This window comes from Hippichthys cyanospilos, chromosome 15 (genome assembly GCF_059441005.1).
Source record: "Hippichthys cyanospilos isolate Australia breed blue-spotted pipefish chromosome 15, RoL_Hcya_1.0, whole genome shotgun sequence".
NCBI classification, from domain to species: Eukaryota; Metazoa; Chordata; class Actinopteri; order Syngnathiformes; family Syngnathidae; genus Hippichthys; species Hippichthys cyanospilos.
In genome coordinates, this window is record NC_142383.1 from 18,040,242 (window position 1) to 18,059,877 (window position 19,636).

Consider the following 19,636-nt stretch of genomic DNA (forward strand, 5'->3'; position numbering starts at 1 on the left):
AACATCGCCCAAAAAACTTTGCTTCTTCCTAATCGGTGACACCTGCCAATGACGAGGAAGCCCCGCCCTACATGAACCTGCCTGGGCATCCACTTCCGGTTCAGATTAGTAAACAATGAAAACATCGCCTCTTTATGGTTGGACGTTTAAAAAAAATCATGTAAATGTAACAAAACACTACGACTTTACACTTATAAAAAGAAAATACGATCTTAATTTAAGTAGTTTCAGAAGGTTCAAATGTAAATGCCATTTATATTACACTAAAACCCGATCAATAACATGAAAAGCGTATAAATCCCACTCTGTTTGGTGTCGTGAAGTTTGACCGAATAGACTTGCCGTAGACTGTACGTTTTAAAGACATTTGTTGTCAGGCTTCTGTGGCTTCGTTTTTCATTTAATTATTCGTCCTATCTTAGAACTGAAAACACCCAAGCCTCGACACTATTCGCTAGTTTATCGTAGTCAAATATTAATTTCACATGTGTTTGGTGTTTGGTTCAGCTCGTTGAAGCTTCTCGGCCTTGTTTAGCTTAGATTAGCCTGCTAGCCCCGAACACGATCGACACACTGGCTCAGCAGGCATCAAGTGTGGAGAACATCAAGTGAGAACGTGTGCAAGGATGAAAGTGAAGATGGAAGAGGAGCTTCGTGGACCCCAAGAGAAGAAGGAGCGACAAAAAGGTCAACCGCTGGACGCCATTTGCAAGCGACCCCCACTTGTGTTAGACACGTTAGGTTTGTCAATATCCCCGTGTTTAAGTTATACGTATTTAAGTTGTGAGGGAACACAAAATATACTGTTTGTGTAGGTTTATTCTGTCCCATCTTTGTTTATGACACACGAACAGTAATGGCTGGATTTTATATATATATATATATATATATATATATATATATAACCATTAAGTCTCACAAAACATGGTCTTGATAAAGGGCCAGTCAGAGAATTGGTTCTTGCTTCGTAATACTGCTTTTCCTTCCTTTTGCTTGTGGGCCATTTAAACTAACTTGACTAAACCATGTGTGTCCTGTGTCCCACAGACATGAGTGCGGAATACCCCCATCTCCTGCGGCAGGAGGCAGAATTGCCTGGCGTTAAGGAGGAGGAGTCAGAGCCCCCTAGTAACAAAGAGGAGGAGCAGCTGCCACCATGCAAGAAAGAGGAGGAGGAATTCACAGAGTTGCCAGTGATTTGTGTCTTTGTGAAGGTTGAGGATGATGAAGGTCAACATGAGATGGCGTCTCCAAGCTTCAGTCAACACATGACAGGAGAAAATGATACTGATCACCGTGGAGGATCAGAAGCAGGCGGCTGGTTAGCTCCAATGTCAGATGGTGAATACACGGTGTCACTCTCTTCTCACGCTGATGACGATGATAGACAGTTGGAAAATGCGATGACAAATCACACTGACGGCGAACGTTGGAAATGTTCTCAGTGTGGAAAAATGTTTGGCTACAAGTGCTATTTGAAAAGACATATGAGGAGCCACACTGGTGAAAAACCTTTTGCCTGTTCAATTTGTGATAAAAGATTTTCTCAAAATGCACACTTGAAACAACACGCGCGAACTCACACTGGTGAGAATACTGGTGATTCTTCTCACACTGATAATAATGATAAACAGTTGGAAAGTGCGATGACACATCACACTGACAGAGAATGTTTGAAATGTTCTCTGTGTGGGAAAACCTTTGGCTACAAGTCCAGTTTGAAAAATCATATGATGGTTCACACTGGTGAGAAACCCTTTGCCTGTTCATTTTGTGATCAAAGATTTTCCCACAAGGCTAGAATGATACAACACACAAGAACTCACACTGGTGAAAAACCTTTTGCCTGTTCAGTTTGCGATAAAGGATTTTCCCATAAGAACAGTATGATACAACATACAAGAACTCACACTGGTGAAAAACCTTTTGTCTGTTCAATTTGTGGTCAAAGATTTTCTCTAAATGGACACTTGATACGACACACAAAAACCCATACTGGTGAGAAACCATTTGTCTGTTCAGTTTGTGGTCAGAGATTTTCTCAAAAGTCAACTTTGATTCAACACAGCAGAACCCACACTGGTGAGAAACCTTTTGTCTGTTTGGTTTGTGGTAAAAGATTTTTTCAAAATGGAACATTGAAACAACACACAAGAACCCACACTGGTGAGAAACCTTTTGCCTGTTTGGTTTGTAGTAAAAGATTTTCTCTGAAGAAACACTTAACAGCACACATAAGAACCCACACTGGTGAGAAACCTTTTTCCTGTTCTGTATGTGATCAAAGGTTTGCAAAAAAGGAACACCTCAATGTTCACACAAGAACCCACACTGGTGAGAAACCTTTTGCTTGTTCGATTTGTGGTCAAAGATTTATTCAGAATGCTCACTTGAGACAACACACAAGAACCCACACTGGCGAGAAACCATTTGCCTGTTCTGTTTGTGGTCAAAGATTTATTCAATATCAAAACTTGAGACAACACACAAGAGCGCACACTGGTGAGAAACCTTTTGCCTGTTTGGTTTGTGGTAAGAAGTTTTCTCAACATGGGACCTTGGTTCGACATACGCAAACTCACCCTGGCGAGAAACCTTTTGTCTGTTCAGTTTGTGGTCAAAAATTTTCTAACAGGGCACACTTAAAATCACACGCAAGAGCCCACACCGGTGAGAAACCTTTTGCTTGTTCGATTTGTGGTAAAAGATTTATCCATAACGCACACTTGAGACTACACACACAAACCCACACTGGTGAGAAATGTTTTGCCTGTTCGGTTTGTGGTCAACGATTCCCAAATAATTATCAAGCAAAGAGGCACAAGTGTGCTGTTGAGAACAGCAGTGATAAGTGAAGCTTTATGATGTCGTTTTAGCATTAATGCACAAAGAGAAGCACCTTTCTTGTGTACACAATTTAGGTTGTTTACCATTTGTTCGTGTCGTTGGCTTTTTTAATGTCTTGTTTTCTTTCTTGTGTTTATTTTGAAAATGTGAAAGTAGCTGGCCACGTGGTTCCAGATTAATTTATCATGATCACGGCCATGATTTGTAAATGCCCACTAAGAGGCAATGTCATTTTTCTAAATAAACAATATTAAAAAAAATGACATGATGCTTATTTTCAATATTGAATGTATTGACGCCGTCTTGTCTATCTTGAAACCTTATCCCAATTTGAACATCTGACTTTGAAACCCTGACTCCAATCACACCAAGCATTTCAGTATGGTCACGGAAGAAACATTCAACATTTTAGCTCGAAAACGATCGCCATGTTTTTGATTTTTTTTGCCTTTCGCTTATGGCAAAGGTGAATCAATCACATACCCCTGTGGTCGCCATTTGAGGATCCATTGTCGAGGTGTGATCCATTGTGTCGATGGTCCGCGCCATACGCGTTGTGTTCCTGCAGCTCCAACGGCCAGCTGAATTTAACTCCACGACTCACGACCGTTTGGTACAGTTTGACTCTTTGTACTCGTCGTGAAAAAACAACGAGATTCTCTTTCGATTGAAAAAAGATGTTTAATTTCTTCTATAATCACCTACACATTTTTATGTTTTTATTGAAGTCAGAAGATCATAAAGCCTCGCCAATGAAGAAGCAAAGTTTGCTTCTTCCTAATAGGTCCCGCCCCTGCCTGGAAATCCACCCACTTCCGGTTTAGGTCAGTAAACGATGAAAACATCGCCCCTTTGTGGTTCGACATAAAATTTCATATAAATTTAACAAAACACTACGATTTTACATTTACACACACACACACAAAAGAAAGAAAAGAAAACTTGATCTTAACTTGAAAATACTGAAGTAACCTGTGACGGCCAATATTCACGCTGCAATCATTTTTAAAACTTTCAATCGGTGCAACCTGGAAATGTTACTTTCAAATAATAAAAGCTCGTCTTAACTAAAATGATCCTGTTGGATTAACAGCATAATGTAAAGAATTATTCGGTTTAACTTGAAGCTGGTTTAAAAAAAACATTTATTTACAACATTGGAACAGAGTAATAATATCGCATTTAAATAAATTCTAAAGGGTTTTAAACTGTCATAATACTGACTAGAAAAAAATACTACATTCGGTATGTCAGGCAAGCCAACTTTATTAACACAGTACATAAAAACAAGTCCAACATATAAAGGAAATGTTTCAAAAACATAGATGGTGATACATACTGTATACATGGTGAGCAGAGAGCAATGACAGGGTCTCTTGTTCTGTGTTGTGTCTTTTGGTTTTATGTATGGACTAAAGATGGTAATTAGCGACTCGCTAAATCTGGTGCAGCCATTTTTTCCATTGTGAACAACAGTCACTGCACGCTGTCCATTCCGTTAAAAAACAAAAAAAAAAATCACAAATACATTTTTGGATATCAAGAAAAGTCAAGACCCAATTTTCGAAAAAGACACAAATCATTCACCAGTTCAATGGTCGTGCCCAAAAAAAAAAAATTACTAAAGTGTGCACAAGAAAGATCACACTTTGAGAAAAATCTTTGACCATGAGCCCAACAAGTAAAAGCTGTGTCACAAGTGTTTTGCTAAGTGTTTTTTCAAACTTCTGTTTTGAGAAAATCTTTTACCACAAACTGAACAGGCAAAAGGTTTCTCACCAGCATGGCCCATCATATGTGTTCTCAAATGGCACTTGTAGCCAAACATTTTTCCACACTGAGAACATTTAAAACGTTTGCCGTTAGCGTGATGTGGTATCTCATCTTTCACCAACTTTTCACCATCACCAGCATTAAGAGAGAGTGAATTCCCTCCAATGTCAGATGCTGACGGCGCAAACGAGCCTTCTGTGTGGGTTTGCGAGTGTGTTTTCAAGTTTCCTTTTTGAGAAAACCTTTGACCACAAATCAAGCAAGCGAAAGGTTTCTCGCCACTGTGGCGCATCCTATGTCTTTTCAATAGGCTAAGGAAGGCAAATGTTTTTCCACACTGAGGGCATTTCCAACGTTTGCTGCCAGCGTGATATGGCATCTTACCTTCCCATGCTTCGCCATCATTAGTATGAAGGGAAAGTGACTTTGCGCTACCAACATCTGACTTTGGAGCTAACGAGCCGTCTGCGTGGGTTTGTATGTGTGTTCTCAAGCTTCCATAACGACTAAATCTTTGGCCACAAATCCAACACAGAAAAGGTTTCTCACCAGTGTGGGTTCTTGTGTGTGATATCAAGCTTTCCTTGTAAGTAAATTTTTTTCCACATTTCGAACAAGCAAAGGGTTTCTCACCGCTGTGGTGCAAACTATGTCTTTTCAACAGGCTCGGGTAGGCAAATGTTCTTCCACACTGAGAGCACTTCCAACGTTTGCTATCAGTTTGAGATGGCAGCTCACCTTCCCACGTTTCAGCATCATTAGTATTAGGGGAAAGTGACGTTGCGCCATCAGCATCTGACGCTGCCACTAACGAACTGTCTGTGTTGGTTTGTGTGTGTTGTTTCAAGTTTCCTTTTTGACAAGATATTTGGACAAGATCCAAAGAGCGAAAAGGTTTCTCACATTTGTTTTTTTGGCTGTGTTGTCTAAAGCTTCTTTTTTGAGAAAATCTTTTACCACAAACTGAACAGGCAAAAGGTTTCTCACCGGTGTGGGTTTGTCTGTGTTGTTTTAAGACGCAGTTTTGAGAAAATCTTTTACCACAAATTGAGCAAGCATAAGGTTTCTCACCTGTGTGGGTTCTTGTATGTGATTTTAAGTATTCCTTGAAAGTAAATGTTTTTCCACAAACCAAACAGGCAAAAGGTTTCTCACCGTTGTGGCGCATCATATGTCGTTTCAACAGGCTTAGGTAGGCAAATTTTCTTTCACACTGAGAGCACTTCCAACGTTTGCTGTCATGACATAGCAGCTCACCTTCCCATGCTTCACCATCATTAGTGTTAGCGGAAAGTGACTTTGCGGCATCAGCATCTGACACTGGCACTAACGAAATGTCTGTGTTGGTTTGTGTGTGTTGTCTCGAGCTTCCGTTTTTGGACAATCTTTGGACAAGAATCAAAGAACGAAAATGTTTCTCACAAGTCTTTTTCTTTCTGTGTTGTCTAAAGCTACCCCTTTGCGAAAATCTTTTACCACAAACTGAACAGGCAAAAGGTTTCTCACCAGTGTGGGTTTGTCGGTGTTGTTTTAAGATGCCATTTTGAGAAAATCGTTTACCACAAATTGAGCAAGCGTAAGGTTTTTCACCAGTGTGGGTTCTTGTATGTGATTTTAAGTTTTCCTTGAAAGTAAATTTTTTTCCACAATCCAAACAGGCAAAAGGTTTCTCACCGTTGTGGCACATCATATGTCTTTTTAACAGGCTACGATAGACAAATGTTTTTCCACACTGAGAGCACTTCCAACGTTTGCTGTCAGTGTGACATGGCAGCTTACGTTCCCATACTTCACCATCATTAGTGTTAGGGGAAAGTGACTTTGCGGCATCAGCATCTGACACTGGCACTAACGAAGTGTCTGTGTTGGTTTGTGTGTGTTGTCTCGAGCTTCCATTTTGAGAAATTCTTTGGACAAGAAGCAAAGAACGGGTAGGTTTCTCACATTTCTTTTTCAGCCTGTGTTGTCTAAAGCTTCTGTTTTGCGAAAATCTTTTACCACAAACTGAACAGGCAAAAGGTTTCTCACCAGTGTGGGTTTGTCTGTGTCGTTTTAACATGCCATTTTGAGAAAATCTTTTACCACAAATTGAGCAAGGATAAGGTTTCTCACCAGTGTGGGTTTTTGTGTGTGATTTTAAGTTTTCCTTGAAAGTAAATCTTTTACCACAAACCAAACAGGCAAAAGGTTTCTCACCATTGTGGCGCATTATATGTCTTTTCAACAGGCTGAGGTAGGCAAATGTTTTTCCACACTGAGAGCACTTCCAACGTTTGCTGTCAGTGTGACATGGCGGCTCACCTTCCCGCACTTCACCATCATTAGTGTTAAGGGAAAGTGACTTTGCGGCATCAACGTCTGACATTGGAGCTAACGAGTGGCCTGTGTGGGTTTGTGTGGGTTTTCTCAAGCTTCCATTTTGAGAACATCTTTGAACGTGAACCAAAGAAGAAAAAGGTTTCTCACAAGTGTTTTTTTGTGCGTGTTGCCTCAAGCTTCTTTTTTGAGAAAACCTTTTGCCACAAACCGAACAGGCAAAAGGTTTCTCACCAGTGTGGCCCATCATATGTCTTTTCAAACGACACTTGAAGGCAAATATTTTGTCACATCGAGAGCATTTCCAACATTTGCTGTGAGTGGGACGTGGCATTTTACCTTTCCAATCTTCATCATCATCGTCATTAGTGTGAGAAGAGTGTGAGATTGTGTCCTCACCATCAGATATTGGAGGTAGCCAGCTGTCTGCTTCTGATCCTCCACGATGCTCTCCATCAACAGATGTTGTCTTGTGTTGATTAGAGCTGCTGTTTGGAAGCCCCGCCTCTATCTGCTCATCTTCAGTCTTTGCATGAACACCAGTCGCTGGCAACTCAGTGAAATGTCCTTCCTCTTTTATACATGTTGGCTGTTGCTCCTCTTTTTTGATGTTGTGAGTCTGCATCTGTTCCTCCCCTTTGCCACCAGGGGGCTTCAACTCCTCCTCTTCAACACCAGGTCGCTTTGGCTGCTTCCGGTCCGGACCAAGATTATCTTCACTCACGCCTGTGGGACATAAGACACTCATAGTTTAGGAAAATCATTTTGTAGTGGCTTCATTGTTGTGGACATCATAGGGATGGGACGGGAGAGAAATCCCACGAGATGGGATATCTCACAAGATTGAGTCCAGGAGAAAGCCTGGATTTTTTTTTTTTTTTTTTTTACAAAGTTTGTAATACAAAATCATGCCAAACATCAATTTTCCAGTTTTCGCTTTACTGAGCAAACCACAACATTCATTAAGCATGCAGTGTAAATATGTAAATTAAAGATATGCCACGTGGCCATATTTTCCACAAGATTTAAAATCCTGCATTGGCTAGTGTTAATGTAGCAGCTACACTAACAAACCTTCGTGACTTCTTATGCGAACAAAATCCGCAGATCAACAATAAAGGTGTGCATAATTTTATCCAGATTTAACACATCGAATTTAAACATAAATATCTGCACCGTGTATAATTATAAATCTATAGCGCAACGATATAATGAAACAAAGGTTAACTAGAGATTAACGACCATCACTCCATCTTCAACTTCATAATGTGAGTACTATCACTTAATGTTGACGAGCGCTTATTTTATACACAAACACTCACACACACGCACACAAATCCTTCCTCGCGCGCAAGAGACATACGTGGTCGGCGTAAAACAACTCGAGGCTGCATGCAAAGCTTGTCCAGCAGTTGTCCTTCTAGTCGCTCCTTCTCATCTTGGCCTCCACAAAGCTCCTCTTCGATTTTCACTTTCACCCTTGCACGCGGTTTCACTCGATGTTCACCACTCTTTGCGCTTGCACTAGGTGCCCGCCGAGCCAAAAAACGTGTCTCCATTGTTAGTGGCTATCAAGCTAAGCTAAACTAAGCAAGGCCGAGATGAAGCTTTAAATCGCACACGAAAACGTAAATCGCGACTTAGGCTGCCATAACGTAACGATGGCTACTCTCTTGCTTCGAAACTTTCACTTCGTATAGGACGATTGTTTCTTTTAACGCGCAAAACTTGTTAAACTCTTGTAAGAAGCAAAAAAAGTCAAGCGAATGAGAGGCACGACTATGGCAAGTCCACTTGGCCAAATTTGATGTGACTAGCGTTACTTTATTTAAAGAAATAACCAACATAGAGAAATAAACGCCTTTACTATTACCATGTATTCCCATATTCCTATTCATTAATATCCTCAGTTATTTGGTATTAATACATAGATATTTTTAACAACCTTTCACTCAGTAACTTTCCCACTATAAATTATTATGGCTGGATTTTCACTCGCGTATTAGTGCCATCTTGTTTGTCCAAATGAACATGCCGTAGACATACGTAGCAACGCGACTTTTTATCAGGCTTCTTTGCGTTTCTCAAAATTATTCGTCTTGAATTGAAACTGAAAATACCTCATCCCCGGCTCTCAGCCCACATCTCTATTTCATTGCAGAAAAAGACGATGTTTAAATCTTTGTGTTTTGTTCAAGTCGTCTCGTTGAAGCTTGTCGGCCTTGCTTAGCTTAGCTTAGCTTGCTAGCCGCCAACAACGCAGACCCGTCTGCTGAGACGTCAGTTAAGAGCAGAAAGTGTGGAGAAAATCGAGTCGAAGTGCGCGCAAGAATGAAAGTGAAGTCGGAAGAGGAACTTTATGGAGACCGAGAGGAGAAGGAGCGACAAGATTGTCACCTGCTGGACAAGCTTTGCAAGAAGCACCCACTTGGATTTAACACGCCAGGTTTGTCAATTTCTTAGTCACTACTTTTCAAAACCTTCCCGTTTTCCTTTTTAAAATGTATTTATTTAAATTATTTTTCATTTTAATCCAGCCATTCTTATTTTTTTTATCGGTATCTATTCTTATTGTTCATTTGACATAGTAATCTATAAGCATTGGTTTGATATCTTGATGTGTTGTCTAACGTGTTTTATTCTCATAGTTTTGTTTCATCATAAGTGGAATACCAACAGTTTCAATTCTACAGTAGAACAATAAAAAAATCAACTAATCAAACGTCAAATTCACAAGGTTATCATGTGAAGGCTCAGAGTGTTTCAAAGGTTTCTTGCTTCGGCAGTACTGGTTTTCTCATGTTTCGCTTATGTGGCCCGATTTATAACCCTGGATATGAAATACACAAAAGCAAAAATCACAACAGACCGATATGTGTCTTTATGTCCCGTAGACATGAGTGGATATCGCAGTTCTGAGCGACTGGAGCCGGAGTTTCCTTGCGTTAAAGAGGAGGAGTTGGCGCCCCCTGGTGGGGAAGAGGAAGAGCAGCTGCAGTGCCCCAACATCAAAAAAGAGGAGCATCTTCCACCATGCATTAAAGAGGAAGAAGACTTCACAGAGTTGCCAGTGACTGGTGTCCATGTGAAGAGTGAAGATGGTGAAAATGAGGAGAAAAAAGAGGCGCAGCCTCCGAAGAGCAGCTCGTATCAACACATGACAACGGCCATTGATGACGAGAATCGTGGAGAATCAAAAGCAAACGACCGGTTAGCTCCAATGTCAGATGATGATGACGCAACATCACACTCTTCTCACACTGATGACGATGATGATGAAGACTCAGAAATGGTAATGACATTTCACCCTGACGGCACACGTTGGAAATGTTCTCAGTGTGGAAAAACGTTTGGCTACAAGACCCATTTGAAAAGACATAAGATGGGCCACACTGGTGAGAAACCTTTTGCCTGTTCATTTTGTGGTAAAAGGTTCTCTCGAAAGGAACACTTACAAGTACACACAAAAATCCACACCGGTGAGAAACCTTTTGGTTGTTCGATTTGTGGTAAAAGATTTATTCAAAATGTACAGTTGAGACTACACACACAAACCCACACCGGTAATAAACCTTGTGCATGTTCCGTCTGTGGTGAAAAATTTTCTTGTAACGAAAACATGGAAAAACATAGAAGAACCCACACTAGTGAGAAACCTTTTGCCTGTTCAGTTTGTGGTCTAAGATTCCAAAGTAAGTCTCTCGCAAAGTGGTGCTGTTTGTATAGCAGTCAACAGTGAAGCAGGGTACTGAAACAGACATTATGTTTTATTTCAAGCTACCTGTACTTGCAACAGTGGCCGATACAAATAACAGTCACCCTCTTGTGAAAGTTTTGAAATGTTGCAATAGCAAATGTCCCTTGTTTTCATGCAATTTCAAAGGAGAATGTTATATTGGCACAAGTCGTTGTTTCTTAAAAATATGTTTCCACTGTTTTTTGCGGAAATTTTTGTCCATCAATTGTACTAGACATATTTAGAATTGGTGACTACTCAACAGTTACGTACGTAACTAGTATCTGCCTGAAAAAAGTGGTATCGAGTATCATCCCCAATTGTAAGTAATCTATCATTGTGAACAAGTCTTGAGAATTAGCAGCTGTGCTAAAACACTCAAAACACTATTTGTGGCTTGGCCTCTGTTTTTTTGTTAATTTTTATAGTGTCCCTGAATAAAGTACCACTGTATAAAAACCTTTTTCGCCATGATTTGTAACTCTCACCCTAACACCGGGGGAGCAGAGCACCAGCTACTGTTTGATCGAGCAGTCGCCTGAGACTAAGAAGAGCCAGACCAACCTGTGCACTGTCTGGATTGACTACGACTCAATGCCACACGCATGGCTACTGGAATGTCTGGAACTGTGTAAGAGCAACAGAGGAACCTAGGGCATCAAGCTGTGTATATATATATATATATATATATATATATATATATATATATATATATATATATATATATATATATATATGTATATTAGGGTTGCATGACTAGCCAAAATAAGAATCACAATTAATCATCAAGTTTGGTCAAACGTGTCTATTTATTGACCTTTAAAAAAAAACTAACAAAAAAAAAGTATATAAACAAGGCTTCAAGGCATGATACTTACAAATAAATTCACAAGACATGGCAAAAAATTTGGCACATAGGGCAACAGCTAACTTACTTGCTGAATGTAAACCGAGGAAAAAAAAAATCAAGCCTACTTAAAACCAAGCACATTCTTTACTTTTAAGCAAATTTTAGTCAATTAGTAGTCAAAATGTAATCCACGGTCATTTCAAACAGAATTTATTCCAATTTACAATTGACAGCCAGCACTGGATATATTAGGAATCAGGTGAGAAACTCAACGCCATTTCACACTGGTAAACAATATATTAGGGTGAGACAAGCAGCTGCTTTCGTTACGCAAACATGTGGTAAACATTGCCCAAAACATTGATGCTAAAATGACATTATAAACTTTCACTGATCGCTGCTATTCTTAACAGCACACTTGTGCCTCTTTGCTAGATACTTACTTTGGGATCTTTCACCGCAAATTGAACAAGCAAAAGGTTTCTCACCAGTGTGGGTTCTTGTGTGTATTTTCATGTAAGCATTACTAGAAAATATAAGACCACAAATCGGACAGGCAAAAGGTTTCTCACCGGTATGGGTTCTTGTGTGTACTTTTAGTCCATCCTTTTTAGAAAATCTTTGACCACAAATCAAACAAGCAAAACGTTTCTCACCTGTGTGAGTTTGTGTGTGTACATTTAGTTGTTCCTTTCTAGAAAACCTTTGACCACAAATTGAACAAGAATAGGGTTTTTCACCGGTATGTGTTCTCATGTGTGATTTTAAGTAATCCTTAAGAGAAAATCTATGACCACAAACCAAACAGGCGAAAGGTTTCTCGTCAGTGTGTGTTCTTGCGTGCTGTGTCAAGGTCCCATTTAAAGAAAATCTTTTACCGCAAACTGAACAGGCAAAACGTTTCTGACCAGAGTGGGTTTGTGTGTGTCGTCTCAAGTTTCCATTTTGAGAAAATCTTTGACCGCAAACTGAACAGGCAAAAGGTTTCTCACCTGTGTGGGTTCTTGTGTGTACTTTTAGTTGTACGTTTCTAGAAAAGCTTTGACCACATACTAGACAAGCAAAAGGTTTCTCGCCAGTGTGGGTTCTTGTGTGTTGTCTCAAGTTTCCTTTGCAAGTAAATATTTTACCACAAATTGAACAGGCAAACTGTTTCTCTCCAGTGTGGTCCAGCTTATGTCTTTTCAATGTGGACTCACAGCCAAACGTTTTTCCACACTGAGAACATTTCCAATGTTTGCTGTCAGTGTGATGTGTCATTGCACCTTCTGACTGTTCATCATCGTTATTGGTGTGATGAAAGTTTGATGTTGTCTCATCACCATCTGACATTGGAGCTAACCAGTCGACTCCACCTTGTTCGCCATCAATTTCTCTTATGTGTTGACTGGAGCTGCTGCTTGCAGGCTCCGCCCCCATATTCTCCTCATACTGTCCTTCAGCGTCATTATTCAAGTGGGTACCAGTCACTGGCAGTTCTGTGAAATCTCCTTCCTCTTTCAGCTGTTCCTCGTTACCAGCAGGGAGCTCCGACTCCTCTTCTTTAACGCTAAGCAACTCTGGTTCCTGCAGGTCAGGACCAGGATATACTCCACAAATGTCTGCGGAAAACAAGACACACTTTGTTTGGGTAAGTCAGTTTCTTGTGACTTGGGGACACATGAGTGAAAGAAAAGAAAACCACTATTATGACAGACTCCGAATTTGCCAAGATCCGGTTTTGTGAATCTGAGATTTAGTTCTTACTGTTGTAGAATAACTGTTGATTCTCCTCTTTTAAGAACAGAAATAAATAGGGACAGTTAAGATATTTTTCAACAGTTACAAGACAAGAAATCTTCTCAATGAATCTGCTTCTTTTGAATTGCGATTCACGTGAATTCTTGGGGGGGAAAAACTCATGGAACAAGCCTTAACAAACAAACAAAAAACTAAAGACTAAACCTTAATCATGGTTTTTGATCTGAAAAATCTTTCTGGTGATCAAGAGCTCTGGGTAACACACAATCACCAGGGGAAATCATCACGTGCACACAGCCCATATTTTGGCAAGTCAAAGTTAGTTTAGCAGTGGACCTTCTTGCCGCTCTCGGGTTCCACAAAGATCCTCTTCGATCTTCACTTTATTTCTTGCGTACATTTCCACTCGACGTTTGCCACACCTGACCCTCGCGGTTGATGTTGCTGAACCAACAAAGGCTAGCAAGCTAAGCTAAGCAAAGCTAACAAGGCCGAGTAGCTTCAACGAGCCTCTGACGATTTGAACCGCACAGGAAATTGTAAAATATATGGTGTTTGATTGCAGTAAACTAGCGATGAAGGCTGAGTGTCGAGGACTGGATATTTTCATTTGCAATTCAGGACGAATAATTTTGAGAAACGCAAAGAAGCGTATCCAGGGCAAGGCTTCTACTTGCAGTCTACGGCATGTCAACTTGGACAAACTACACGTTCGTGTAAGGCGACAATTAAGAAATGTTATATCACAGTACACTTTCAAGATATAAAGTGTTCCAAATACTTACCGAATTCTTCTCAGATTTAACACGTACATTTGTTTTTTAAAAAAAACAAACAATAATACTGTAAACGCTAGATTGTACGGGAGTGTCCCTGCGTGATGACGTCAGCTGAGCGACGAGAACGGTTTTGTAGGGAGTTGAAAATAATCGTGGGACTGACCGGAAGCGTTGGGACGCCTCACGCAGGACAGGCTACAATAGTAAAGTATTTAGTTCGCAATCTTTTAGCTCATTTGGCTTTACATATTCCTGTGTGGTTCGAATAAAATATGTGCATCTTAGGCTCATTCAAGCTTCTCCGCCTTGCTTTGTTTAGCTTAGCTTGCTAGCCGCTAACAACGCAGACGCGTTTATGCCCCGGCAGAAATCGAGTTCGAGCTGAAAATGAGGAAAACATCGAATGAATTTCTGCGCAAGAACTAAATTCAATTGCCAATTGGAGCTTTGAGAAGATGGAGCGACAAGAAGATCGACTGCTGGACAAGCTAAGCATACAGCCTCGAGTTGTGTTACGCCGATTAGGTTCGTCATTTGCCCAGTAATTACATTTCAACAACATTTCTGTGTGTATTTAGAACAGAATCTTATCTGAACACGTCCAGTTTCACATTATTGACGTGCCAAATGTGAACGTTGTGCGTCTGATCTCGTTTCAGGTCCAGCGCAAGGATAAAGAATCCATCATTATTGTCCGGGCCTGTTTTCTTGTTATATTATTGTTATTGAAGAGAGGAACTAACTATTGTGATGCTCTAAGAGTATTTATGTATGTATCCATCCATATTCTAGAGTCGCTTATCCAAAGGTCGCAGGCTTGCTGGTGCCAACTGAATTTGGGCGTCAAATCTCTCAGCGCTTATATGAGTTACTAAAAAAGTTAATTTGCAACTCAAGCTTGTATGAAAAGAGTCCAAAGCTTCTAAACACTCCCAGAAAACATTGTAAAAATGTGTCGTTATGTCATATTCCCGCATAGACTCTTCCATTCAAAATAGGTAACATTTGCCAAAGAACTGTTTCTTGCTTCATAATACAGGTTGCCATATCTCCATATCTGCCATATGGTTTTACGTGAGCCATTCGACAACTCAAATGTCAAACATGAACAGCATCATCACAACAAACTGACTTTGCTCAACCATGCGTGTCGTGTGTCCCACAGACATGAGTGAAAAATATCTCGGTCCAGTACAGAAGGAGCCAGTGTGGCTCGACGTCAAAGAGGAGGAGTTAGAGCCTCCCGGTGGTAAAGAAGAGAAGCTGCTGCACCCCAACATCCAAAAAGAGGAGCTGCTATCACCATGCATGAAAGATGAGGAAGATTTCACAGAGTTGCCAGTGACTGGTATCCATGCGAAGATGGAAGATGATGAATGTCGACATGAGGAGAAGAAAGGAGAAGAGCCTTCGAGCAGCAGCTCCAGTCAACACATGATGACAGAAATCGATGCCGAGCAAGATGGAGGATCACAACTTGATAGCTGGTTAGCTCCAATATCGGATGGGGACGACACAGCGTCACACTCCCCTCACACTGATGATGATGTTCAGACGGAAGGTGTGTGGACAAGTCACACTGATGTAAAATGTCGGAAATGTTCTCAGTGTGGCAAAACCTTTGATTACAAGTCCACATTGGAAAGACATATGATTGGCCACACCGGTGAGAAACCTTTTGCTTGTTCAGTTTGTGATCAAAGATTTTCTTGTAGTTCACACTTAAAATCACACACAAGAACGCACACCGGTGAGAAACCTTTTTCCTGTTCAGTTTGTGACCAAAGATTTTCTCATAAATTAACCCTAATAACACATGCAAGAATCCACACTGGCGAGAAACCGTTTGCCTGTTTGACTTGTGGTAAAAAGTTTTCTCAAAATGGACACTTGAGACGACACACAAGAATCCACACCGGTGAGAAACCTTATGCCTGTTTGGTTTGTAGTGCAAGATTTTCTTGTAAGAGAAACTTTACACGACACACAAGAACTCACTCCGGTGAGAAACCTTTTGCCTGTTCAGTTTGTGATCAAAGATTTTCTTACAAAAAAAGCCTAATATCACACGCAAGAATCCACACTGGATAGAAACCTTTTGCCCGTTCGGTTTGTGGTAAAAGATTTTCTCAAAATGGAAACTTGAGACAGCACACAAGAACCCACACTGGCGAGAAACCTTTTGCCTGTTCACTTTGTGCTCAATGAGTCCAAAGAAGCAAAATAGAACTTTTGGTGAACGAGATTTTACAACAGAAAATTGTCATTTTTTTATGCATTGTTTATTGAAAATGATGTATTGTACAACTGGGTCTATTTTGAAAACAACTTGTCATTTTATATGGGGAAAAATGACTAGTCGTATTGCTATTTGCTATTCTACTTATTCTACGTTCTTGTATTTGTTTAATTTTGTACTTCATGAGTTGAGACGTAGACCTTTTGGTAAAACACTTAAAGGTTTGGTCTTTGTGGGTTTTTTCTTCTTATTGTGGTATCCATATTGAAATTGGTTGTAACCGTAGCAGTATTAATTAGTGGAAGACAAGATTCATTTCACCTTTATGAAATAAACAAGGAATTGCGTGACCATCCACTGACTTTTTTTTTTCTTTCGTTCTCCTCAGCAACACTGCAGTTTGTCTTTGTGAAATGTGCGTCCGATTCCCTCAGAGAGCAACACTGCAACTTTAAAAACCTCATCCAGTGTCAACCAAATAACACTGTCGCCGGTCAATAAAACATTTCCTTATCCCTGTTCGAACACAACTGAGGAAGAGACTAGAGGACAGTCTTTCTTCGTGAACTGCGCACCTGCTTCTTAAATGCAGAAAACATATGCAAATAAACCACTTTCCATTAGTGGTTGCGTAAGAAAAGAAAAGCAGAATTCGCGCAAAAAAAAGGAAACAATAACTATCTAGCCAACTTTTTATATAACCCCATGTTATTTAAGTCTTTTAAGGATCGATCAAAGCTTCTTGGCCTTATTTAACTACTCTTAATTTAGCTTGCAAGCCGCAGACGCAATAGTTGACAAAGCACATGTCAAGTGTGTAACGAGTAGTTTGTCCCGATTGACTTGCCGTAGACAATGCTACGTTGCGTTTTCAAGCTTCTGGGTGCTTTGTTGGAACACGCGCACGTTTCTCGCTATGATTAGCCCCGATTGGAACTGAAAGTACTCAAGCCTCGACAATCGGCCCCCGTCGATAGTTTATTGCAGTCAAACAGCATTTTTACATCTTCGTATGTAGTTCTGCTCGTGTCGAATTTCTCGGCCTTGTTTAGCTTATTTTAGCTTTGCCTGCTAGCCTCAAATACGACCGACACATTGGCCTAGCAGACATCAGGTGCGAGCGTGCGATAAACATCGGGGGGAAATGTGCGCAAGAACTCAAGTCAATTTTGAATCGGAGCTTTGGGGAGCACGAAAGCTGAACGGGCGACAAGAAGGTCAACTGCTGGAAAAGCTTAGCATGCAGCCTCGTGTTGTGTTACGGCGAGCAGGTTTGTCAAATGCTCAGTTTACTTTGCAACAATAATTTTGGTGTGTATTTTTCATAGAATTTTATCTGAGCAAGTTCGATTTCACGTCCCGAGGCACATCTTTCCGGTTTAAAGCAACGATAAAGAATCATCATTATTGTCAATAACTGTCTTTTTTGTTTAAATATATACATTATGGTTATGATTTTCTTTCTTTCTTCTTTTAACCAATTAGCTGTCAAAATGTCGTTTTCAAACCGAATTTCTTCCGATCTGGATTTTTCAAAATGGGTCTCAATTGACAGCGAGCACTGCATTGATTAAAAAATCAGGTAAGAAACTCAAGGCCATTGCACACTGGTAAATGATATAGGAGGGTGAGAAAAGCAGAGGCTTTTGTTACGCATAGATGTGGGAAACATTACCCCCTGGTGGTACGATGACAAAGTGCCTGATTTGACATGTACGGTAGCCAGCTTCTTAAATGTTAATATCGCCGAGGATCACCTTAATTAATTGTGGCAGCCAATATCGTGACCCTATGCATCCATTTTATGAGTGCTAGTGAGTTTGCAAAAAATTCTATGAATTGACTTATTGAATGATTACATTTTAGAGCATTTGCTTAACCATTCTTTTAGTAATCATGATAAACAATATGTTTTAAAAATACTCATAGGTCTAGTTATTAAATTATATTACATGGGGGGGGCACTTCTCAGGAGACGGCCATGTTTGTTATGACTTTGGACAATGTTAAATGCAACACCTGCAGCACCCCATGTTGTACGTAATGAAAAACAATGAGAGTCATATGACAACCCTATATATAAAATAAATAAAACATCACAACAAACTAACTCTGCTAAACCATGTATGTCTTGTGTCCCACAGACATGAGTGAAGAATATCTCGTACAGCAGGAGCCAGAGTGGCTTGATGTCGAAGTGGAGGAGTTGGAGCCTCCTGGTGGTAAAGAAGAGAAGCTGCAGCACCCCAACATCAAACATGAGGAGCAGCTGTCACCATGCATGAAAAGGAGGAAGATTTCACAGAGTTACTAGGGACTGGTGCCAACGTGAAGACTAAAGATGATGAATGTCGACATGAGGAGAAGAAAGGGGAGGGGTTTCTGACCAGCAGCTAATTGATGGTCAGCATTGGGGAGGATAATGATCATGTTCAGACTGAAGATGTGTTGACAAGTCACACTGACATTGGAAATGTTCTCAGTGTGGTAAAACCTTTGCCAACACGTCCATGTTGGAAAGACATATGATTAGCCACACCTTTCAGAAACCTTTTGCTTGTTCAGTTTGTGATTTTCACGTACTTAAAAGTACACGCAAGAACCCACTTTGGTGAGAAACCCTTTGCTGTTTCGGTTTGTGATCGAAGATTTTATTGTAAGAAACTCTTGACACGACACACAAGAATGTACACTGGTGAGAAACCTTTTGCCTGTTCAGTTTGTGATCAAAGATTTTCTCATAGCGTAAGCACGATAACATGCGCAAGAACTCACACTGGCGAGAAACCTTTTGCCTGTGTGCTGTCCAAAATAGCAGTGATCAGTGAAGCTGTATGTAAAGCCATCTTAGAAGAAAGAAATTAAAATGCACAAGAATGTGCACACTATTTTTTTTGGTCTCCTACCTTTGCAGTGAATAATTAATTGAGTACTTGTATGTTCTCTATACGCTATCGAAAGTACTAGTCATATTGGAAATTAGTTATTCTATTTTTTTTCTTCTTGTATTTTGGTCTTTAAGTTTTGGGACATCAAAATCCAGCCCAGGGTCCAAAACAACTTTACTTTGTCTTGAAAACTATTGTACCACATGCCTATTTAAATGAGCTATTCCAAACCTTTTTTTTCCTCACAAAGTTTTCAAGTCTACTTTACTGATCTTGCCTGACTACTGAAAATGATGCAATATTATGCACTGCGAATCGCTTACTTACTTCAGGGTTGCATTTTGAGATCCAAGGTCCCGATGTGCGATGAGGTTTTTCCTTTGGTTCGGATCCCACCTCCAGATGACTTGGGGTGTCCCGTCGGCTCCACGTCCAATGACCAGTTGTGATGCAGCTCCACGAGGCACG

The 19,636-nt window shown here is 40.3% G+C and overlaps 3 protein-coding genes and 1 long non-coding RNA gene across 4 annotated transcripts; 3 read left to right on the forward strand and 1 right to left on the reverse strand.

Moving 5' to 3' along the window:
* Positions 1-249: 249 nt before the first annotated feature.
* On the forward strand, positions 250-3,096 carry LOC148412073 (uncharacterized). Its single transcript, XM_088434518.1, has 2 exons — positions 250-741; positions 1,048-3,096. The coding sequence occupies exons 1-2, from the start codon at positions 627-629 to the stop codon at positions 2,853-2,855; spliced, it is 1,923 nt and encodes a 640-aa protein (XP_088290644.1). The 5' UTR covers positions 250-626; the 3' UTR covers positions 2,856-3,096.
* A 1,010-nt stretch (positions 3,097-4,106) lies between these two features.
* On the reverse strand, positions 4,107-8,798 carry LOC148412074 (uncharacterized). The gene is made up of 2 exons (XM_088434491.1): positions 8,300-8,798; positions 4,107-7,662 (listed from the first exon to the last, which is right to left on the reverse strand). The coding sequence occupies exons 1-2, from the start codon at positions 8,493-8,495 to the stop codon at positions 4,541-4,543; spliced, it is 3,318 nt and encodes a 1,105-aa protein (XP_088290617.1). The 5' UTR covers positions 8,496-8,798; the 3' UTR covers positions 4,107-4,540.
* A 182-nt stretch (positions 8,799-8,980) lies between these two features.
* LOC148412075 (uncharacterized) lies at positions 8,981-16,631 on the forward strand. The gene is given in 5 exon segments (XM_088435496.1): positions 8,981-9,382; positions 9,831-10,672; positions 11,180-11,303; positions 12,868-13,152; positions 15,207-16,631. Coding segments are annotated over 5 exon segments (2,409 nt in total). The 5' UTR covers positions 8,981-9,267; the 3' UTR covers positions 16,250-16,631.
* Positions 16,632-17,128: 497 nt separating this feature from the next.
* Positions 17,129-19,168, forward strand: LOC148412076 (uncharacterized). Its single transcript, XR_015867920.1, has 2 exons — positions 17,129-17,551; positions 18,425-19,168. It is a non-coding gene; the product is annotated as an uncharacterized LOC148412076 (long non-coding RNA).
* Positions 19,169-19,636: the final 468 nt, after the last annotated feature.

Excerpts from the sequence above, each read along its gene's own strand:
- LOC148412074 (XM_088434491.1), bottom strand. The coding sequence starts at position 8,495 with ATGGAGACACGTTTTTTGGCTCGGCGGGCACCTAGTGCAAGCGCAAAG. Across the intron at positions 7,663-8,299 it reads AGTTGTTTTACGCCGACCAC|GCGTGAGTGAAGATAATCTT; the intron begins GTATGTCTCTTG and ends TATGTCCCACAG.
- LOC148412073 (XM_088434518.1), top strand. The coding sequence starts at position 627 with ATGAAAGTGAAGATGGAAGAGGAGCTTCGTGGACCCCAAGAGAAGAAG. Across the intron at positions 742-1,047 it reads ACTTGTGTTAGACACGTTAG|ACATGAGTGCGGAATACCCC; the intron begins GTTTGTCAATAT and ends TGTGTCCCACAG.